General features: G+C 36.7%; 1 protein-coding gene across 1 annotated transcript in view; it reads right to left on the bottom strand.

The window, feature by feature from the left end:
- The window catches only part of SKAP2 (src kinase associated phosphoprotein 2), a 115,161-nt gene that overhangs the window by 13,377 nt on the left and 79,380 nt on the right, over positions 1-22,404 (bottom strand). The window contains exon 10 of the mRNA XM_083824481.1: positions 4,138-4,206. Within this exon, the coding sequence (XP_083680607.1) occupies positions 4,138-4,206 (69 nt within the window). The remainder of the gene's footprint in view (positions 1-4,137; positions 4,207-22,404) is intronic.

Here is a 22,404-nt window from a genome sequence, read left to right as displayed (position 1 = left end):
ACAACTTCAAAGTCTACGCATCTAAAGGACAAAACACTTCATAAAATGATTCACAGTGCTCCACAAACACAGAGGTACAACAACAACAACAAAAAAGCTGCAAAAAACTCTGTAAAACACAAGCCCATTCTTTCTTGCTTCAGCCATTCTTTTGGTCAGAGATGACCCTGCCAAATTTAATTTGATTGCATCTGAAGAACTGGTTAAATAAAACTCGGGAACCTATCTGAAGAAATTTGGTACATATATAGTAATGAAATTGTGTGGACCTTCATAAACAAATGAGCTACATGAAAACAGCTGGTAGATTTAGCATGAAGAACTTACGTGCCAATTAGAGTTCAAATGCAAAAGGCATTGATTTGTTGGAATCACTTTGTCACAATCATACTTTATTCCCATGCACTGTGAAATGTGTTGTGCCTTAAAAAAAAACATCATGGCATAATTGCTAAACAAAAGTCTGTTGTATTTGGAAGGCGTGGTCATGTAGACCACAAATATGACCAAGATATGACAAAAGAGAATTATTTTTAAAACGTGGAGTAGACGCTACAAGGCAGTTTGTTTTTACCTACCCATTGCTTTTCGTATTAGCAACCACAAGAAATGGCTGAGCGGGATCTTGGGTAGGTTGTTTCTCCAGGAAATAGTTCTTTCATTCCTGGACAGTTATCTGGATGAACAACTATCCAACAGTTTCCAAAACTCTTCTACAAAGAATTCCTCAGGGTTTTCTTCTGCCATCTCTGTTTTTCCAGTAACAGTAATAGGAACAACAGACACTTTTGTCCAATATCCCGATGAAAACACTTTAGAGTTTATTTGACAGATCAAACAGCAATGGCTGCCAGCCTTCCTGATGGTAGGCTCAGAATGCTTATTTGACTGAAAAATACTGGCATCTAACAATGCAGGCTTGAAGAAAGAAAGGTGAACAGTTCAGGTAAAAATCTGATAAGTATACCTCTCAAGCACAGACTTCAAATGTTGTAAATTGTTTAAAACTTAAGAATGCCAATGGATTACTCAAGGAAAAACAAAGCTGTAAGAACATTCTAACAGCCACAATAGACAGAAGAAAAAAAATGGAAAAACAGATTAAGAGTCCATATTTTATGAGGTTTCAAGTGTGCTGTCCCACTGCAGCCTAAGCCAATTTAACGGCAGGCTGTCCCTTTCCTGCCCCCTCCCTCATGCCAATTTTGGCACTTGCCATTTCTGAGCACAAACTTGGCAGAAAAACTACACTGACCAAAACAAAATCTGGAATTACAACCTAAGCATGGAAATGCACTACTGAAAAATTAGAATGAATACAGCTGTGCCTGACTTTCATTGATCTTCCATTTTAACAGTGATGGTATCCAAATTAACAAACTGTGCTATGGTAGCGACTTACAGCTACCAGTTCCACACTACCTGCTTGCAGCTTGCTTGTCAATGAAGGAACACACAGGTACATTTTCATTTCACTCCTGTGGTTCAGCACCCAATGTATTAATGTGATCATTTAGCAGCTTGCAGTTCTTACTCACATTCCTTGACTTTTGATCAGATTCTTCAAAAAGTTTATAGCATCATATTCAACAGTTACTAGTCATGGTCTGGTCTATTTTATGCTATTTAACATTTGAAAGAGGTGAACTGGAAAATTATTGCATATTATTACTGTGTTCTTTTTTGCAATTGATGTTCTTAACATTTATCATACTGAAAGCTTAGAGATGGAGAGACAGGTAAAGTTTAAAATTAATGCTACCAAAATGACTCTGTCTTATACAAGCGACTTAGACTATTCAACACAAACTCAGTGTTGATCTCAATGCTAAGATGAGACATACCCTGTTAATGAACAAAATTGTTTGTTCTGATGATGTCCTAAACTGTGTCCTAAACTGCACAGAGTGCCTCTAACTACTTATTTGCCCTTTATCCCATATACTAGAAAAAAATATAAAATAAGGGCTAAATAATTGGTAGAGTATTTATTTGGACTTGACCACCAGTCTAGGCCAATCTGTTCAGTATAATCTTTCTAATTTCCTTTCTTCTGTTGTTCCTTAGTTACACAGGCATTTACCCTAAAACAGCACAGAACATGATGCTGACTGAAATAGTCAGCCTCAATGGATAGGTAGCAGTAGCAAAAAAGACATGGTAAGTCCTATTATATAACTGAAACTCTTACATGCTTTGGTATTTTTAAATAATTATGCCACTAGCAATTAATGTAAAAGCTATCCAGCAGCAACAGTCAACAATCAAGACTGAAAGTTTAAAAGAACTCAAGTCTGAACATTATTTGAAGTAGAGATGGGTTAGGACAAGAAAAGAGTAAAAAATAAGAAAGGGGTTTTGTACTTATTAGGCTGAGCTCGCAAAATATCTTCTGTGAATGTATGTGCTATATGTATGGAAAAACATGAAATATTCTTAAATCAGATTAGATATTTATGATGCGATGCCAATCATAGATACGTATGTCAACTCAGCCCTAAAAGTCTAACAAATTTTCAGTGTTAACTGTTTTAAGATCAGTAAAATTATTGCTTGAAATTAATTTGATACTGGGGGGAGAAGAGTTATTGTCCAGGAAATTACTACAAACGCTAGCAAGACAGACAAAGCTATTCTCATGGCAGTTGAAATTTTTCAGAAATGAAGGTGCAAAGGTTTGGATTTCTTAAAACTATGACCATTTAAAACTTCGAGATAATATATTAGTGAAAAAATGCTGTCAGCTTTGTAATTGGATTGACCCCATGCTCGATTATGACAACACACTCTTATAATTACAGTAATGTCTAAATGAGTATTAAATGCTAAGGCTGTAATGAGTCATGCTGTCTTACACATGTTTTTAGCAAAGCACAATGCTAACAGCATTTGATGACTTGGCTCTTGTTTCCTTTCCAAGAAAAGCAACCCAAAACTCTTTGCAGCAACCTGTTCCTGCTTTCCTGTACAGGTCAGGAAATCAGGCCTCTGTTTCCTCTCCACATGTTGCAACAGGAAGAACACTGCACAGCTACTTCCTAAAGGAACTCTTTTTGCCCACCCTTTCCTTGACAGCCCTGAAAGAATGATGTGTATTATGTACGATGGGGGAAGGTGAGCCAGATTGCATGTCAATGCAGGTCACAGTTACAATGCAGCAGATCTCAAAAAGGTGTAAGGTCTGATAAGAAGCAAGTCTTCCCTACTTGCTGTGTCAAATCACCACTAGTTTATCTAAAGGTCTGTGCCCTTGAAGCACATATATATCTTGTTTTTAAGCATAACTGGAAATACATTTCTGTCAAGAAAAGTTGTCTGGTCATGTGACTGGACATGGTGTGTGCAGTTATTTTTCCAGTCCCAGAGATAATTAGCACAAGGGCAGTTTGCCAAGCTAAAGCTGAGAGAATATCCTTCACAGCCTTTCTGGGCATTTGTGTCCTTTTCCAATTTTTATGCTGCTGTCACTGGACTCTGGCATTTCTTAGCCAATTCATTTGCTTTCTGCGGTAATCATATGCAATGAAGATATGCATGGCCAACATTTAAACAGGCTGCAGATCAATTAGTGGTCTTAAGTTTATCTGATTTTTATCAAAGAAGACAGAGCTTTGGGTCGATTGTCAGAGCCTGTGTCAAGTTGACCTTTTCAGAGACGTCTACATTGCCAGTCCCTTGGGCAACTTGTTGTCCCCTGTTAGTCTCTGAATGGCAGAAGTCTGTTCTGCTCAAGCACAAAGTATACACAGATGTCTATATTACATTCTTATAGGTTTGACAGCAACTGCATGTTGTATCTATAAACTGTCCTTTAGCAGTGACACTTCCTCAATGATGATAAGCTAATTTATGCAACTAAATCTCCTTTGTGCAGAAATGAAAGCTAATTGAGTCATTACAAAGTAATTCAGGAAGGAATACCTTGTATAAATTGGCTTACTTTATAAATCCTTCTCAAGTGGTTTTCATGCATCCTAAGTGGTGCTAAGCAGTTTTGCTGCCATCAAATACCCGGGTGAAAAAGACAGCTTTAGAGAGCTACAAAAACATTATTTTAAAACAGCAAAGGGAAGAGAGAAAAAAATGAAGGTAAAAATAAAGTACATATGCAAAATAGAGAAGAAAGATTTTAATTACCTGAAACAGTGGTAACTTTCTCCTGGCTCCATTTTCTTGGCACTTCAGACTTTGGAGGAGTGCTTTCTTCTGCAAAACACATAACTGCAAATAAAATTCTGAAGGGATAACTCAGCTGACAGGAATTACAGCCCACATCAGTCTGAAAGCCACACTCTACACATTTCCAGATCATAAGCCCTGTTTACTATTTTGCATTTGTACAGAAGTTGGAGCGTTGTTATTTCTGTGGTTTCCCCCACCCACCCAAACACTCCAAAAGCTTTCTTTCGAAATCTCAATTGTGAACATCTGTTTCCCTTTGCACTCTGCTCTGAATATGGTAATATAGAGCTGCAGTTCTGCTGTTGTTCAGTCATTCCAAAACAATTAGAATGAGGGTCCTCTTCTGCTATGTACATTTCTTGCCAGGATAAAGAAAAGCAGACTCAGGAGTGAAAACGTACCGAGCCCATACAAGAATTCAGAAGTTCTACGCAGGCGTATGCAGAGAAGGAAGAGGGTATCTGATCTTCAGCACCATCACTGAGATGCACACGAGCTAGTCACCTGCGTGATGGGAACACAGCCACCACAGATGCCACACATTCAGTGCTCCTGCTGACTGAGGCTGAACATGGTTTTAGGCAAACCAGACCGTATCAAATAACGTAGCGCAAGTTTAGAAGAAAAGAGAAAGCCTGGCAGTGATCAGCTCTAAAGCATGCTTTCTGGCTAGCAGGCTTGGAACACTCCAAAAATCCCCACAGGCGATTTCGTAAGATGTGCTCCATACTCCCCATCCCATACAAATGGGGAATTCTCTCATCCCCACACCCTCACACAAGTAAATTCACACTCCAGTCAGCACAGGGACACAAGATCCGCTCTGCACAAGTCAGTCAACAATTTGTTGAGGCAAAAAAGCAAGCAAACTGAGCTCTTTTTCAGTTGTATTCTTTCTTTAGGGTCATAAGAAAGTAGAAACATATTTACCTTGGCCCTTATAGTAAACTACAACTGACAAAGATGCTGCACTGAAGGAAGAAATAGTATATTGATAAATCCACTTCGCAAACGAGAATTGGACTTTTAATATATTTGAATTAGCAGGTGTTGCTACTCATCACATCTCATACTGATATTCATGCTTCTTTTTAAGGCACATGTTTCAGCAACTTATTTTGATAGTTTATTAATGATAGACAAGAGGTAAAGAACTCACAGCTTTTGAAATGTTCCTTATTGTGCTACTTTTACATAATTTGCCTATCTACTTTGACAAAGAGTGAATTTTATATCAACAGTTCAAAGGATTGTTAGCCTTGTAAAAATTTAATCTACCCGCAAGACTGTTCCTGCAAACATTAAAGTAGATGTTTAAAGCACAAGAATAGACCTGTTGAAATAAGTATGCATAATTGTTTGCTAACCTATATACGCAGTCATACAAATATTACAGTTACATCATGAGATTCACTGTACAAAGAGCTTTGAACTTCTGCCCTGCTAAGACACAGAGTTTTTGCCATCTGGAGAAAAAAAAAAAACACACACAAACACACAATAAAAGTGGGATAATCTGAAGCTGCAGTACAACACAAAACACTCCAAACTGTTTACTGCATTTAAATGTATTCCCCCACTTGGCATACCACTTGTGGCATATTTCCAAGTACACTCATTTGTTTGTTTTAAGCACTTAGAACTGGAGTATAAATGGCACAAATACATCCCTATGTACTGTCCAGAGCACTAGGAGGCACTGTCATTCTATGGCTTCCATACCACAATTACACCACTCACAGGTATTATGATCCCATTGCCAGTCACATTTTCTAGGATGCTCCCTTTTCCCACAGTTTCACCCAACACAGTATCATATATTGATTAAAATAAATGCTGATCTTACACATTAACAAATTTTCAGACCCATATCAATTTCTGTGTTGAATGTATAGTGGATTTTAACTCTATCACTGTCATGGTCATCAGACCAACTTAAACTGAGAAATGGCTTAAGTAGAGGTCAATTCAACTGAAGAAAAAACAGCAGAAGAGGTCTGAAAACATTTTCTTTAGATACTGTTGCATATATATAAATTGCACTGTGGTTTCACGCAAACAGTACATATGCATTCCTCTTCCTGAAAAAACATGCTTAATTACAGGGAAGCAAGAGCTCACCATAACTATATTTGAAGACAAGAAAATGTCTGAACCAAAGTTCTTTGAAAACTGAAAAGGTCCCAAATTCAAACAAAAGCTGTCCACTTTAGCATACCAGTTTGGATCCCAACCATCCCCACTTAAAACACTTTGCTTCACCCTACAGAGTTGTCACAGAGAGGAAAAGCTAGATACCCTTCAAGTGCAACTAGACTGGAAGAGGCACTCCAGAACCGCACTGAACACAGTCCAACTGCTAATGGGCATTCAGTCTATGAGCCAGACTGAAATGACTCCATAGGAAAACTTTTCTGAAACATGCAAGAGCAGACATCAGGTCCTCAACACAAACCTGCGCTTTACAAATTGGCTGCAAATGGTCAACACTACTTGCTAATGTAATCATACTCACAGTGCAGTAGATGCAATAAGTTTGCGTTACAGTGGCAAAAGAAAGAACCTACAGTTCTTACTAGCATTTTTTGGTATTATGTCCTGAGGTAACGACTACATGCAGGAGATGTCCTTTAAGTACAGCAGTCTCAGTTACCCAGGGACTTACAACTGTGGTCAGATCCAGCATACTGAAGTTTATCTTGCAACATGGAATACAGTCAAAAGAAGCAGAATTTAAAAAACACAGCAGAAGTCTTGCAGTATTATTAAGATACCACATAAAAGGAATCAAGCAGACCTTTAAAATTATCTGGCACAGAGTTTCTCTTCTTCACACCATCACTGCCACTGCAGTAAGAAAATAATCTTTTCTGCCTTCTCATTATGTCAAAATGAGAGTAATCAACATCAATCTAACTAGAACTTTTCCAGAGCTGCATGTAGATCCAAAGAACAAACATCTGGTCCTTAAGGCACAAGTTATGTTCCATACTCAGAGACCCTAATGGCAACCAACTCCAAAATTCTTGTAGTGACAATGCAACAAGGAACTCGTTATATTTATTAAGTTGTTGTTTTTTTAGTTAGCCCCTGAAAGATGTTCAAAATAAATTATTTATTTTGCAGTCTGAAGAAAGAACAGAAAAATAAACAGGCAGTCATAGATGATTCTATCATCCACATGATTTAAAAAGAGAACAATGAACACTACACTAGCTGAATTTTTGACATGAATCAATAGATTTTTCTTCCAATTTCTTGCTTAAAAGGAAAAAAAATCAGACCACTTGCATATAAAATGGATTAGAGCTTGGCTCAAGCACTGCATTCCTACACTGGAATGTGGTATCTCCATAATAAATATGCATAAACTTAGCAGTTTCCTCTACCAACACACTCCTTAACCATCTTCGTATACTAGATACTGATTTAATGACATTATTAAATGGTTTTCTACTGTGTTCTAATCTCTGAGACTGACATTGCCATTGTACAGCATTAGTTTATACCTTGGATAATCCCAGCATGTGGGTTAATATATCCTATTCGACACTGTATTAACAGTAAACAAAAACAGCTCAGCTATGCAGCAAAATCTACCAAACCACACAGATGGTTATAAGGTTTTCATTGTGTGGTTTCCATAGCAATCATATTGCAAATCTGGAAGCTTCTTGCAAATAAGCAGCTTGTATTTACATGCCTCTCGGCTGCAGCACGGAACTCTACAACATGTGAAGTTGTTATTCCAATCACATATTGTTATAAAAATCACTGGAAGATGTTTTGATCAGTTAAGATAAAAACCACTGCAATGAAGTAATTTTTCATCAGTTTCATAATGATACAAGCAATCATATGCTTGTAATGTGCATTAATATGTCTTCATGTGAAATTTCACTGTGATGTCAAAAGGTTATGAACACAAAAAGAAGGTCTTGTAAGACAACACCTCCCCCCCCCCAACAAAAAAAAAAAAAGCTTGTATTTTTAAATAATCCATTTTAAAGATCATAGTGACTTTACTATTGTACTCAACAGGGATGACAGACGCATGCAAACACAAAGGTGTGTACATGAAGAACTCTGCTGCCACTGAACAGTACACCTCTCTGTATTACTCTGCTTAAGAAAAAAGATATAATAGCTTATTAACATCAAGTGTATTACTCCCCCACACTGCTTTTTTCCCTACCAAATAATGACTGTACGAATGTAAACAAGAAATTTCAAACATGAATAAATGCTTACTTTCAAACATGAATAAATGCTTACTGTGGGAAAGAGCTGAGACCTTTTGTCTCCCAGATTTATAATTTTATGAATTGACTTAACCCCGTAACAGATGGATTATTATCCTAATAAGAAACATAAATCAATCCAGCTATGTAATTTTGAAAAACAGCGAGAACTAGCTTCTTACGAACAAGATTTTTGACAAGGAACATTTAAGCAATTCCAAACAAGGAACGATAAGGACACAATTTAAGTATATAAAATCTTTTTTTTAGTTTTGTCAAACTGACACCTGCTAGCATTAGTTGTGAGGGCTAGAGACCATCTGGAGTCAAAGGTATAAGAATTAACACCCTCTTCTGCGCGGGGCCAGCACACTGCCTCACTTAGCATTCCAGAGGACGATGCTGCCCAGCCTCGGGAGCTGGAGGCATCCGCAGTATTCCCGCTGTATGCACACCTGTACATACCCATACACTAGCTGAGAATTACTGCATTTTTTTTCCAATTGCACTTCTTAACTTAAAAAGGTGCTCTTGTATACTCAAGTAGCCACAGTGCAGGATCTTGGGTGCAGCAGAGAGAGGACAACAGACAACTTTTTTATAATAAATAACAATACACCTTCATCTGACTGTATTAGGGTGCTTGGTTTGGGGATGAAAATGCCTCCAGAAGGGTGACGGAAGTGGGAAACAAGCTGGCTGCTATTTACAGGAGACTCTAAACCTAAAAATTTCTTGGCGTGAGAGAAGAGATGACAGTTCTTACATTGACCCTACTTCTATGGATCAGATAGTTACCAATGGCTCACAGTGAAGCCATATTCCTGCATGATAAGCTTGAGTGAAAAAAAATGATTCCCATAGCAGTGAAGACGGAGACAGAAATGGGCTACACAGACACAGGTTAAACACTGGGACTGTAGAGGAGGTGACATCAAAGTGGAAGTGGAAGCAGAACTTGCATCTGAGGAAATCTTCACCACTGTGCTCAGAAATATCATGGGAAACAGCCAGTATAGAATAGTATTCAAACAGAAAACAGAAACAGATCTCCATATATTTTAAATAAAAGTATTTTGTGTACTGAGCTGCTTTACTTTCAGTTGAGGACAGAACTCACGCCAATTCCCAGCCCTAATTCCTTCCAACACACGTGATCCAAGACTGATTCCAGCACGGACGCAAAAGGTTTCATTCAAATACACTACCAGATAAATAGGACAGGCCTCCAACTGATTCTTTTTGTGCAAGTTTTAATCAGTTATTTGAAAACAACTGTTATTTAAATTCCAGAGTTGGCAAGGTTGAGTACATGCACCACTCTGTACTACCAGTAGGCAGTAACAGAACTTTGTCATTACAACTGATGTTGTACTGACCCCATAATGGCCTCAAATAAATACCACTGGCTGTGTAAGGTGAAGGTAGATTCACGAAATAATTTGGGATAGAAGAGACCTCTTGAAATTGGTAAGTCCAACACCCTGCTCCAACTCTGAAAGTTGGATCAAGTTTCTAGGAGACATTCGACTTCTTTTAGTACTCCATAAAACCCTCTGAAAATCTAAGCCATTCAATTGCAGTTTATAAGGATTTGTGTATTTTGATGTCTCGTGTATGAGACAGCTGAAGCTAGTGACTTTACAGAACAGAAATATTCTGTCCAGATTTTGCTAAGACACCAGATGTAAATTTTACTGATTTCCTTGAGGAATCTGGTTTTTTTGTTTGTTTGTTTGTTTTTGTTTTCCTTTTTTTTTTTTGGGGGGGGGGGTTCTGTGTTTTTTTTTTCTCAGTTGCACTTCTTGTATCTTAAAAAGGTGCTCTTGTATACCACTATTACTCACAAAGTAGACTTTGTAATAAACTATCTCAGGATAAATGCTGGAGGAAAAGACGGTGAGGAGGAGAGGAAGTGATACCGGAGTCCTGGAATATCACTTCTAGATTTTCTGCAAAACATTCTCTCTCTTTAAACAACCTTCCTGGGACACCAGTCAATGAACCTAAGCATATTTTATGGTTTGGCTTAATCAAAACCAAAAAGCAGATACAACATTTTCTTCTTAACAAAAGCATTTTGGAGTCATAACATTTGCTACACTGAAGAGTTAAATAAACTAAAAAAATCCCAGTCCCAGTAGGGATAAACACAAAGCACACTTTAGGTTACAATTCCTTAGTCTACTGTAGAAAAATGCTGTTTGAATCATATAACTATTGCCATGAAGAATACTCACAGAGTGCAGGAGTAGAGAGAAATAATCAAATTGAACAATCTGGGGCAGGGATCCCTTTCTAAATACATGTGAAAAAGACACCACATTTCTCCTATATTATCTTATACATACCCATCAATATGAAATATACAATGGCAACAGATTATAAAAACTTTCCTAAAAGCAGGAAGATACTATATTATTACTCACTGACTAGTAGAAAATATTTACTATAATGTTTTAGGGTAAAAAGTATGACGATTAAGTGATAAAAAAACACATCTCTCTCCTTGGAGGAAAAACAGTTGCTCTCACACGAGAAAAAAAAAATGAGCATTATTGGCAAGGTCATCTACAGTTGCTGCATAATGCAGTGTTAAATCTTATTTTTGTCTCAACACAAACAGTTGGATCTTCTCACTCTACTGTAATTTTACAAATTTTTCAGGAAATGTGGGAGCATGCTTTGCTTAACTTACCTTCCCTACTTGTTGAGACCTGAATATATGTTAGTGCCTTCCCTCTTTCTCATTCTCTTTCCTTTCTTCAGTACCAAGTGCCCCAGCCCCCTTGCTTTCCTGTCTGTGCCCCATTCTGCAGTCACAACTGATTTGTATGAAGATTATATCCTCTTCAGAGCCCATAAATTTTGTTCCTTTGCCAAATGCAAAGGTTGTTGGTTAGTATGAGAGCTGCTGTTTCAAGGGCTTCACAAGGCCCTTCAGGCTTTAAGAGCAAAGTATCACAATGGGAGGAAAAGCATGCTCAGTCACCTGAATGACAGAACAGAATATACTCATTAGGACAAGTGAACAATCCACAGAGATACAGGCAATTCCTGGGTTTAATTATGAATATATTAAGATTTCATGAACTCAGCTTCCTGCTTGGAGTGCCTGCTTGAAGCTCCCCTTGCAAATAAGCAACCTTCAGTCATGTTCTGAGTGACAGCTAAATCAACATAGTTGTTCAGTTCCTAGCAATAAATAACTTAAAATCTCGACTAAAAAAGGCAACAAATTCACATTCTCTACACTATCTTTTTCTTCTTAGGCAGATATAGATGCAGAAGAATTAGCAGTTTGCCTGTTTAGGGCTATAGAAGAAGAAATAAAATTAGCTAGGCTGACAGAATTAGGAGGAATAGAAGTACGTAAAATCTCATCTACACCAATAGCAACCTTGGCAGAAGAGGAGGTAGAAAGAAGCAGGAAAAGCAAGAGCACATACTAGGAAAGGCCATGTAGAATGTCTAATTTTGGAATACTAAAATTTCTTTGACAAAATGATCTAATTATTATTAATAAAATTCAATACAAATATGCCAAAGTGCAATGTGCACTGCATAGAATATAAGGGATGAGTTTTGCACTGACCTTTTTATTTCCTCATGAAGAAAGACCTGATAATAGTAATTCTTCTCAAGAGAAAAGATAAAGGTCATCACAAGCAAGTTCAATCGTGGATATACACACAATAATTATAATGAAGAATAAAAGAAATTACACAGAGCCACTTCCAGAAAGTCATTCATTTTTTTCCTGTCTTTACATTCACAGCTACTATGCGTTTACAATTAAATTCATTATTTCAGAAATTTGTTTTCAGAAATCAAGTCTCTTAGAATTGTCTCATCCTATATACTAAGTGAACTGCTCAGAATATATTAAACTCAGAAAACAAAAACATATTTGATGAACAAACAAGGTTTCATAAGTGACTTCAAAACAGATCCTTACAAATTCATTAATTTTGATTTGGCACTTTTTAAAATGTTATCTCTACTTTTTGATCAAACAATTATATAACTTGCATCCCTGAGCAGAAGGACCTTTGAAGGTAAGGTTTCACAATAGTTTTCAACAACAGCAGTTTTGGCTCCACTTCTAAAAAAAAAATGTACATAAAGCCTCAAATTTGGCCCACAAAATTCAGGCAATAGGCATCTTACCTAAATCCGTACTTAAACATTTAAAGATAAAGTATTTTTAGATACTGCTTTTAGTAGGCCTCAACAACATAAAGGAAAGCTTCTGGGGCTTAATGCTTCTACAGGCTCATCTGATTATTTAGCTAATTAACAAAAAAAAAAACTCTCCCTCCTCTATCCTCCTCCCTCCCCCCCGAAAAAAGTAGTTGCAACTATTGGACAGAACGTAAATTCATACCTCAAAGGGACAAAACAAGTCATGTTGTTGAAGTTGATTCCATGGTTGTCTTGTAGGTTCTCAGGAATGTGCACTAGCGACTGCTTGCCTAAATATGTGTGCATGCACACAAGACCGTTCATATATATAAACACTGTAAAGATTTACGTGAATTCACTGTAACTAAATTAATTTTGTTTGTCCTCTTAACCTGTAATAGCTCTTAGTTATATAAATAGTTTAAGCGTTCAACATGACATTTTATAAACCTTATCAATAAGATGTTTTGCTAAAATAAATGTGGTAGCAATTAAAATCTACATAGAAAATACAAATAGTTCTCTAAATAAATACATCTAGCAATCAAATATTCAATTAACTAATCTATACTGTATATCTTGTTATTTGTTGTATATAACTTGTTATATAACACTTATATACTGTATACTTGTTATTTGACAAGCATATACAGTAGTTATATTTCTCAGGCTTAAATTTATATGATATAGAGAAAAAAGTCTTTAATGTCAAGTAAAGTTTCCTATACTCGTTGATCTGCAGCAAGATTTAAATCTAAAAGCCATTTCTGAAAACTACGTATCCCTAATAGTGACAAATGTGACTTGACATAATATTTACATACATAGAATCATAAAGAAAGCATCTTGTTTAAACCACATAATATCCTTTAATAATCCTCAGAGTTGAAGTGTTCAAATTTATAGTCTGATTCCAGAAATGATTTTACTGAAAAAAAGGACAGAAGACAAGGCATTTCAGCATACTTCGCTGTAGTGAAAGGAAACACAATACAGTTGTTGGCATGTTTCCACAAGAGAAGTCTGGCTCCCAGATGCTTCTCTTGTGACTCCTTTAAAAATGTTCCACCAAGATGTTTTTGCATTCTCTGTGTTGATCATTAACTGCACGTTGACAAAAAATAAAAAATCAGCAGCCTTCACCCTTTTGGTGCTTTCATGGAAAGTAACAAACATACACCACTGACTCTTTTCACACTGTTCATGGCTCATGCCACCAAATTCAATTACGCCAACTACACTATATTTTTTCTCCAGCTTAAATGATTAAATAAAGCTATGGTAAAACACGCTTGCTATGGTTCACTAGTAAACAAAAATCAGGTTAAATCAAAAGTAAGCAGAAAATTGTATCTGCAACACGGACTGTTTAGACTAACAATATCTGGGGGCAATATTTCCACACTCGTTTCTACCCATGTTAACAAATACTGACCCATTCCACCGTTCTCATATACTAGGCCCAGAGTGGGATCATCAGCTTTGGATGTCTGATCTTACTAGCCCTACACGCACCTCCAAGAGATGAGGGAGGATGGCAGGGATCTGGAAATAGTTCATAAGCAGGAGATAAGTGCACCCTAGGCAGCTCAACATTTTACTGTGGGATTGGCATGCAGATGGTTCTCATGAAAACCAAGAGCCTCCAGAGTCTGAGATTAGTTGAATTCTCTTGCAGAGAGTACTTCAGACTCTCCAGGCCTCATGCCAGAGACATGACACTCCCAGTTGCAGCGTACGAGGAATCATTTGCTAGGTCTAAGCTAGGTGATTTAACCTGGAAACTGGGTCTTATGGTCCTTATGGAAATGACAACAAAATTGTATCCGCCTTTGTTTATTGAATTATCTGACAACACTGCCCAATATTTAGTAACGGAGACACCTCACTTCTTCAGAAATAAATCTGAGACAGGCATGAAAGCAAGTACAGATTCACTTAAAGTATTTTCTGACAATGTAAGAAGAAAGAAGCTCCTTCTGTGCTCTAGAGGCTTTTCTGTAGACAGTGGTTTTGCTTTGAATATAAGAAGAAAACAACTGAAACAAAACTTCCCCTGTGCTAACTGTGTTCTGAACAGGAATATTTTCGTCCTACCTTGCTCTCTAGTCCAAATTTCAATGACTAGCAACAAACTGTCCACAGTCTCTTCTGACTTCCTAAGAGGATGTTCTTTCCTTCACTGCTGAAGACCACCTGTGTATCTGACCCTGCACATCCCTGGAGCATCCCTGTGTCTACTACAGGGCACAGAATACTGCTTCATCTTGCCCTCTGGTCCACCCCACTGACCACTTTTCGTTCCTAGGAGCAACCAACCTGCTTCTTTCAAAGACATGGGACCAGCCCAGGGAGCAGCAGCCAAGACAGACAGGAAGCCTTTTCCTACATTGCCTTCCTTGTATACGTGCAAACTAAACCTGACATCTGTTACAAATGCAGTACCACTGTAACACACAAGCAAAACAGGTACACACACACACAGCCAGCAAGAATAACGAAGATCTGGTTAATTCGTAGTATTTTGTCTTACTTCTCCATTTTAAGGCGAGCGGGAAGTCAAGTAGGTAACAGATACAGAGTACGCTGAGACAAAAAACAGAGGTATTTATGCTGATGCCTTTCCAAAGGCTTAAAAATTAAAATTAGATAATTATATCTACAATAACAGAATGAATAAATCGGTCTTTAAAGCCCACCTTGCAGGGTCTTATTTGAGAATCCAGTTGTATAAATTATGGTTCTTTAATAGCTACCTTGTGGAAACCAGAAAAGTTGAGAAGCAATAGCCTGAGGCACCATATAACCTCTGGTTGCTCTTGTTTCTCAAAAGACTCTGCCTAATGGTTTTAATAGCCTGATATGCAGTCATTCATCACAAATTCAAAAAGTAAAGGTTCCTTGATCTATCTATATAGCATTCATCACAGTTATACCCAAGCAGTAGAGCAAGCCCAAATTTTCTATTTTCATAAATATACATAATACAATTGACATTTTACTTTGAACTTGCTAAACTACAGCAATTCCTCAAATTTATGGTTAATAAGCTATCTCACATACAAAGACATTTCTTCTGAAGGCTTTGCATTAGAATTATTTCACTGCTGCTTAATTAGATAAAACCAGTGCTACCAAAGAAAGAACTTCAGGTCCATAACCCATTGAAGACATGCATGCATAAACAAAGCTTTGCTCACGATTAACACAAAGCCAACTGTCAGAAGCACAGTCCGCATCAAAAAAGCTATGATACAAGATTACTTTGTGTGATTTTGTCTTTCCAGGATGACAAGCTTTTCTGAGACAGGATTCTATCTTCTAATAACAAAAAACTTCTGTCACATACTGTTCACATCAGACTGGTTTTCGAGATCAATAGTGTCAAAAGTTGTTTAGCGCTGGTGCATAGAAAATAGTATAAAAATGATTGATCAGTACTTGCAATAAAATAATCTTATTTCAATAAGTAAATTCCTTTCAAAGAAATGTGTGCTAATTAGTTTTTGAAAGACTTCTTTAAATATAAAATTGCATGATTAAAAATACTTCCTTTTTAGATATTATTAACTCAGGCCTTCTAACTTTTAATAAACCAGCTTCAAAACGTCAACAGACAATACATATTTAACAAGCATTCCCAGTTTATTTTTGTTTGGGAATTTTTTTTTTTTGGTCTGATTTAGTACTTCTGATTTGTTTTATACTCTGAAATACAGAAATAAAATTCAGCCTTTGATAACCTACGACTTTGATAAGCACAGCCTTTGTAACATGAATTCCTTAACTTATTATTATAGTTTGATCACAACTCAGGAAGGATATTACTGTTTTCACTGCTTGTAAACTTGGAAACCTGTCTTGCATACATTTCAACAAGAGGAGAATAAATACCAAAACGTAATAGCACATATTTGCCATTTAGTGTAGATACTGCTTTCAACTACTTTGAATTTCATAGCTGACCATGATTCTTTCCACCACTACAAAACTGGAATATAGAAGATGCAATCTCAAATTCTGAAAACATAGGCTTAGAATGAGCAATGTATCTGAGTTAAAAAGGAAGAGAAGAACAAATAGAGAATTCAAGGCATCAGAGAACACTGACCAAACAAATACTGAAAAGCAAAATCACCAAAAGAGATGTGCAGAATTTTGGATTAATAAAAGATACCATCATTTTTCACTGTAAATGGGTCATTTCAAATAGCAGTGGACAACAACAGTTACACTAGACACATGTCCAGTGTAAATATAAACAAAGTTAAAAACAGAACTCAAATTAGACTAAATTTTTGTACTCAATTATTATTCTATTTGTAGTGGTTTCCTCACATTTGTATGTTTATAAATGTGTGTGGTGTCTCATGCACATGTACCATTGCACAGCAGTCTTTCTGACATCTATGGGACACCTGTTATCCACAGACCATCACTTAATATTCACTTTACAAGAAACACAGAATAGTCTGTGAACCTCATTTTTGCCACTTCCCACTCAAGGGACATCTTATTCTTCTCAGCTACACCAGATTGTCTTACCTCCTCTTCCATCACTGACACCTAACATCAACAGAAAGAAAAGGTTCCATCTTTAGATGTAGGATTACATTAATTGAAGATAAATCCCAAGGTCTTGTGGCAACCAAAAGCTGAGATCCAGGTATCATGGTCCTAACCAAATTCTGAATATGACACCTTAAAATAGCAAAAAATTGTCTGGATTCATAACTCATGTCTCGCAAGCATTTAGTAGCAGCTGGAAGACACTTTACGGTACATGTAAATCCCGCAGGAGTACTGCCTCAAATCCCAGAGCAACAGAGAATTCAGACATGGCTCCAGTCCATCATAGCAGTCAGGAGTCAGCAATATACAGTTGCAAGAGGTTGTTTTTCAGTGATTTCCACGTCTGACATATAATCAAAGACACTGAGTAGACCCGAAATACCAGTGATCGTGACAACAAAACCACACATCTCAGACGGAAAACAAAATCTTTACTGTTCTCTGACATCAACGTGTAGTTTACATCTGCTTTTTACTGAACTTATATTATTTGAATTGCTTTTGATTTACAGCAAAGTGAGTAAGCCCTGTAGCAGTCCTTCTTATTCTGATATTATACCTATCAGTAAGATATTACGGGCAAAATACCCCATATATATAAATAAACAGTTAAGAAATTAATATTTTTCCCTTAACAACACCAAGATCCAGTCTTCGAAAAAAATGGTTTCGAAGAATGACCTGTCCTCTCTACTTTAAAAGGAGGAGGAAAAAAAAAGCCCTTGCAGCTCTCAAACCTGAAAGATGTTTTGATGGAAATTATTCAAAACACTTTCAGTAATTACTTTGGAAACTCATCTTTAATACTGTCCTTGAGAATTCTGATCTTACACCTGGTCTTTTCAGCTTCAAATATTCCAGAGCCTACTTATACTTTATACTTAGGAATCACTTTATTTACTAATAAAATGCAGTTAGAATTCCATCTGTGGGGAAAAAAATATAACAATAGCACATCACTGCTATGTACAACTGCTGTTGGTAAGAAGTAAAGAAATCTATAAATACTTGAGGCAAGCAACAGATGCTGGGAGGAATTTAGACAATATACCAGCATATATAATACACTAACTTAACAGCAATCCTTGCAAATAACATCTCAGATTCCCCAACCACCTGTGTCTCTGCTAACTCAGACCTACTGCTCTGATTCACACTGATCCATTAACAGTTTCTTTATTTTAGCCTACTGGATTTAGGAACTAATTGTACACCTGTAACTCACAGCTTGGACTGCCAGACACCAAACGCTGTATTAGTCCTATGGGCCTTGACCGTGATATATTGAAATTCTAAAAGTAAGCAAAGGTCTTCTGAAAAGGAATTTTCTTTAACACATCACTGCAAAATCTTCACTTCTAGCACCAAAGTCAATACATCTGACACTGCATTTTGAGAACACAAATATTTGCAATGAGTCTGTGTTCCTGCGTGACAGACCAAGCTTATACCCAAACTCCACTGAATAATCATGACTTCCTCCTTCCCAAGAGGTAAATCAGAGATCATGAACTTATCTTTTTCCCCTCTATGCTCATGAAAAGGTTACAACATCATAAAAAACAACTTCCTTCCTCAAAGCTCAAACAACCCAGTAGCAAGAGAGATGAGGATGGTATTAAGTTATGCTGCTTAACTGCAAAGGTTAACTGTTAGAAACAATTAAGAAAGCAAATCTGCTTAAAGAGGCAATCATGAGTCAGAGCCAGGCTGATCATTCCCTATTTTCACAGACAATGCTGGAAAAAAGTTCTGAAACAATATCAATATAATTTTAAAACTATACTAAAGGACTTTGTTTAAAATAAGTAAACACGTTAAAAAAACATGTTTCTTTGTATAGCATACTTTGTGTTGCATAAAACTTAAGATATTTCTTACCTTTCCCTGAGCTTTCCCCGGGTTACAGTTTCCCTAGCTAAGTTTCCAACTACACTGCAGAACAGAATTATTGGCCAGATACTACAGCTTGACCAAACTGTTTGGCAGAGAACTGATAGTGGGAATCAGAAGACAAAGGCAAGCTTTTCATTCTCATGAACCTTGTCCCAGTCAGAGACTGAACTGATCCCAAAATTTAATTTACAGCAAACTAGGAAGTGATGCAAGTTGTATCGAGTGGATTAGTTCTCAACAACAGTTCTCCTGGCTAGAGACCACTACAGTACTGAATGTCACTGTCCTTACTTCTCTCTCACCCAGAAGTTCTCTATTTTACGGACAGGCTAAAAAGAAATGACACGAAGCGAAGAATGCCAGATTTATGTCACACCACACCACTTGGGGATTTCCAACCTTACCTGTTCTGTAAGGGCAGCTTTTCATCTTTATACACCGAGAAGCACCAAAGAAACATTCAAATCTTATCTTTAGAAACACTTTAATGGAAACTATACTGTACACAGTGGAATATACTACTACAGTGCAAGCTTGCGAGCAGAAAGAGAGCAAAGAAAGACAACAAGACTGAAAATATAAAGATGCTAACTTCAATTAAGACCTCTTCTATTGTGCAAGACTGCTGTAGACAGTACACAGAGTTGATGTTGCAGGAAAGATCATGGTGGCAAGCAATGGTTGGCTTTGCAAACTCAGGTTTGTGGTCCACACACATGTGAGACCAAGGAAGAGAATAGAGAAGGCCCTGTAAAATTATGTCACTAAGACCCCAGGTTAATAAAAGAAATTGTCTTCATGAATTGTAACAGATGAAGTCTTTAATTCTGACAAGTATCTCCCATTCTAACGAGGACGACTCTTTTTTTTAAAGACCACTAGGCTAAAGACTCGATGCATCCAGATAGTTCAACACACATACACAAAATAATTTAATAGTACAGTTCTAGAATTTATGTTACAGACAAGGAACCACCTGTGCTTATAATATCCAGCTGTAGACTGTAATACAAAATTGCCATGTCAAAATTATATAAAGTGTACTAAAGTAGAAAATAAATAGCTAATTAAGCAAAAAATGGGTCTCCATTACAATATTTTTATTTCTGCTCAACTACATTTTCCATGTGCATTTTTATTAAAAACAAAAAGACAAAAGCATAGCTTGCTGGAGAGAGCACTCTTTTTTTTTTTTTTCTTTTTTCCTTGATGAATCTTGCAAGGGAGATTTACAAGTTGGAAAAGCTTTAGGTGTTCTGATGTTTTTGACTCCACCTAAGTAAACACAATAAAACACTCTAATACTGAGAACCAAATGATGCTTCTTAGGTGAAAATGTATTTGTATGTGCCACTAAAGAAGAAAGTGACTTACAAGATCAAAAGAGTAATTTCTGTCTTTGTAACCCCTCCAACTGTCAACTTACTCCTCCTGCCAGCAGACAGTACAAATTGAATTCCGTTGAAATCTAAGCTTTTAATAGGTTAATAGACTATTACTATTCTGGATACTGGTTTGAAGCTAGTCAGCACCTGTCTGGAAAATTAATTTTTCTACACTGTCTCCTGCCACAAGAGGAAAACCAAGAAACAAAGCAATGTGATAGCTAGTGAATACAGCATCAGCCAATCCTGCTTACTGCTACAGTTCTCCATAATTCCCCGTTTTTCTAAACAGTGAAAAAAAATATTCATATCTTCTTTATAATTCAAACACTCTTTAATACTAAATCCAGTATTACAAAAATGAATGCTTTATGAGCTGTTTTAATTTGCTTCTGAAATGCTGACAAACACACACACACACAAAAAAGACCACTGGAATACCTCAGAAATGCAGAAGATTACTTGAGAAATGGCAAATTATACCCAAATAAATAACAACAAGGTACAATGCGCTGTGAAATACAACAATACCTGAAATACATAATTTTAAAGCTACTTGATCTGTGAAAAGCTAGTGGATCTAACGTCAAGATGTTTCAAGGATAAAAAAATGAAGATAAATTTCTTCTCCCTCCTCACAAGGATCTAGAATTTATCTTCTGCACTCCAGAGCCTATCATAGCTTTTGGGCTCTACAAGGAATTTTTCCTTTCTGTTCTTTTAAGGAGAGTTCAGAATTCCTTGTTTGCTCTGAATTCGTAATGTAACAGCACAAATAATGGAGCTCCACCCTTTGACTATTAAAAGAAGAAAGAATACATTTATTTACCTGAGAAAATAGAAAGGACAGCCAACAGGAATTAAAAGCATACAATCAATCAGTCCTAATGAAGCCAAGAGAGACCAAAGTGGAACTCTCTTACTCTTTTCTTAGGTACAAAATAAGGAAAGGAAATCCCTACTTCACAATGTGAAAATGAAGCACCACTTCAAGATCATGGAGAAAGACTTTAACTGAAAAATGAAACTAGATTTCTTGAACAACAGAAGGGCTATCCTTTCTTTGTGACAGCTGTTTTGTTACATTTCAGATTTATTAGCCACATTAGGAGACAACACTTCCTGGAAAACTGATATAAAAATGAGATATAAGTGAAAACACTCTAAATTCTTGCTGAATCATATCAAGGCAGCAATTCTCCAAAACCAGAACTCAGAGCAAAGAAGGCAAAGAATACATTAATTCTTGTTTCTCTGCCAATATTTTATGCATTACTGCTATAGATCTACTTCCTGTTTGAGATTCAAATGAACGGGTAAGGTAATTGAAGCTCAGGTAAGAGAAATTTAACCTAGGACAGACATAGATCTTCATTAATGAAAACGTAATCTAATGTAAAGCATCATCTTCTCTAAGAGCCCAAGCATCCAAAAAGCACTGCAGCAAGGTTTGGTTGCATTCTTCCAGCTATAAGACTAAATTCTTTAACACAGATTTTATATTCGCTGCTGATGAGTTTTTCAGCATGCATGACACAACTGTGCCCCATTTCAGCAGAACATGTACTTCTGTATTGAAGTAGTCTAGACAAAATTCAAAGAAATTGAAAAAAAAGAACAGCTCTCCTACAATTTCCCAATTGTATGATGTGGGGTGTGTTTTTATTTTTTCATCAGTCACTCGTATTCTCTTCTCCCTTGGTTCACTGAAACAACCTTAAAATGAAAACCAAGGCATACTTTTTTTTTTTTCGTTCAGTGGACTCAATATTCAACCTAGCAGATAAATAAAGTTAGTTGGCATCACATGACATGACTGATTTTTCCTCTCAAGTTATTGCTGATAATTGCACCGCCTAAGACAGTAAGGGATGCAGAACATTATTTCATACAAAGTGATTATTAATTGTCATATCACTTTAAAATATAATTTCTTAAAAATT

Source organism: Anser anser (assembly GCF_964211835.1).
Source record: "Anser anser genome assembly, chromosome: 2".
NCBI lineage: Eukaryota > Metazoa > Chordata > Aves > Anseriformes > Anatidae > Anser > Anser anser.
Note: the sequence above shows the minus strand (reverse complement) of the source record. Positions and strands in the feature narration are given on the sequence as shown.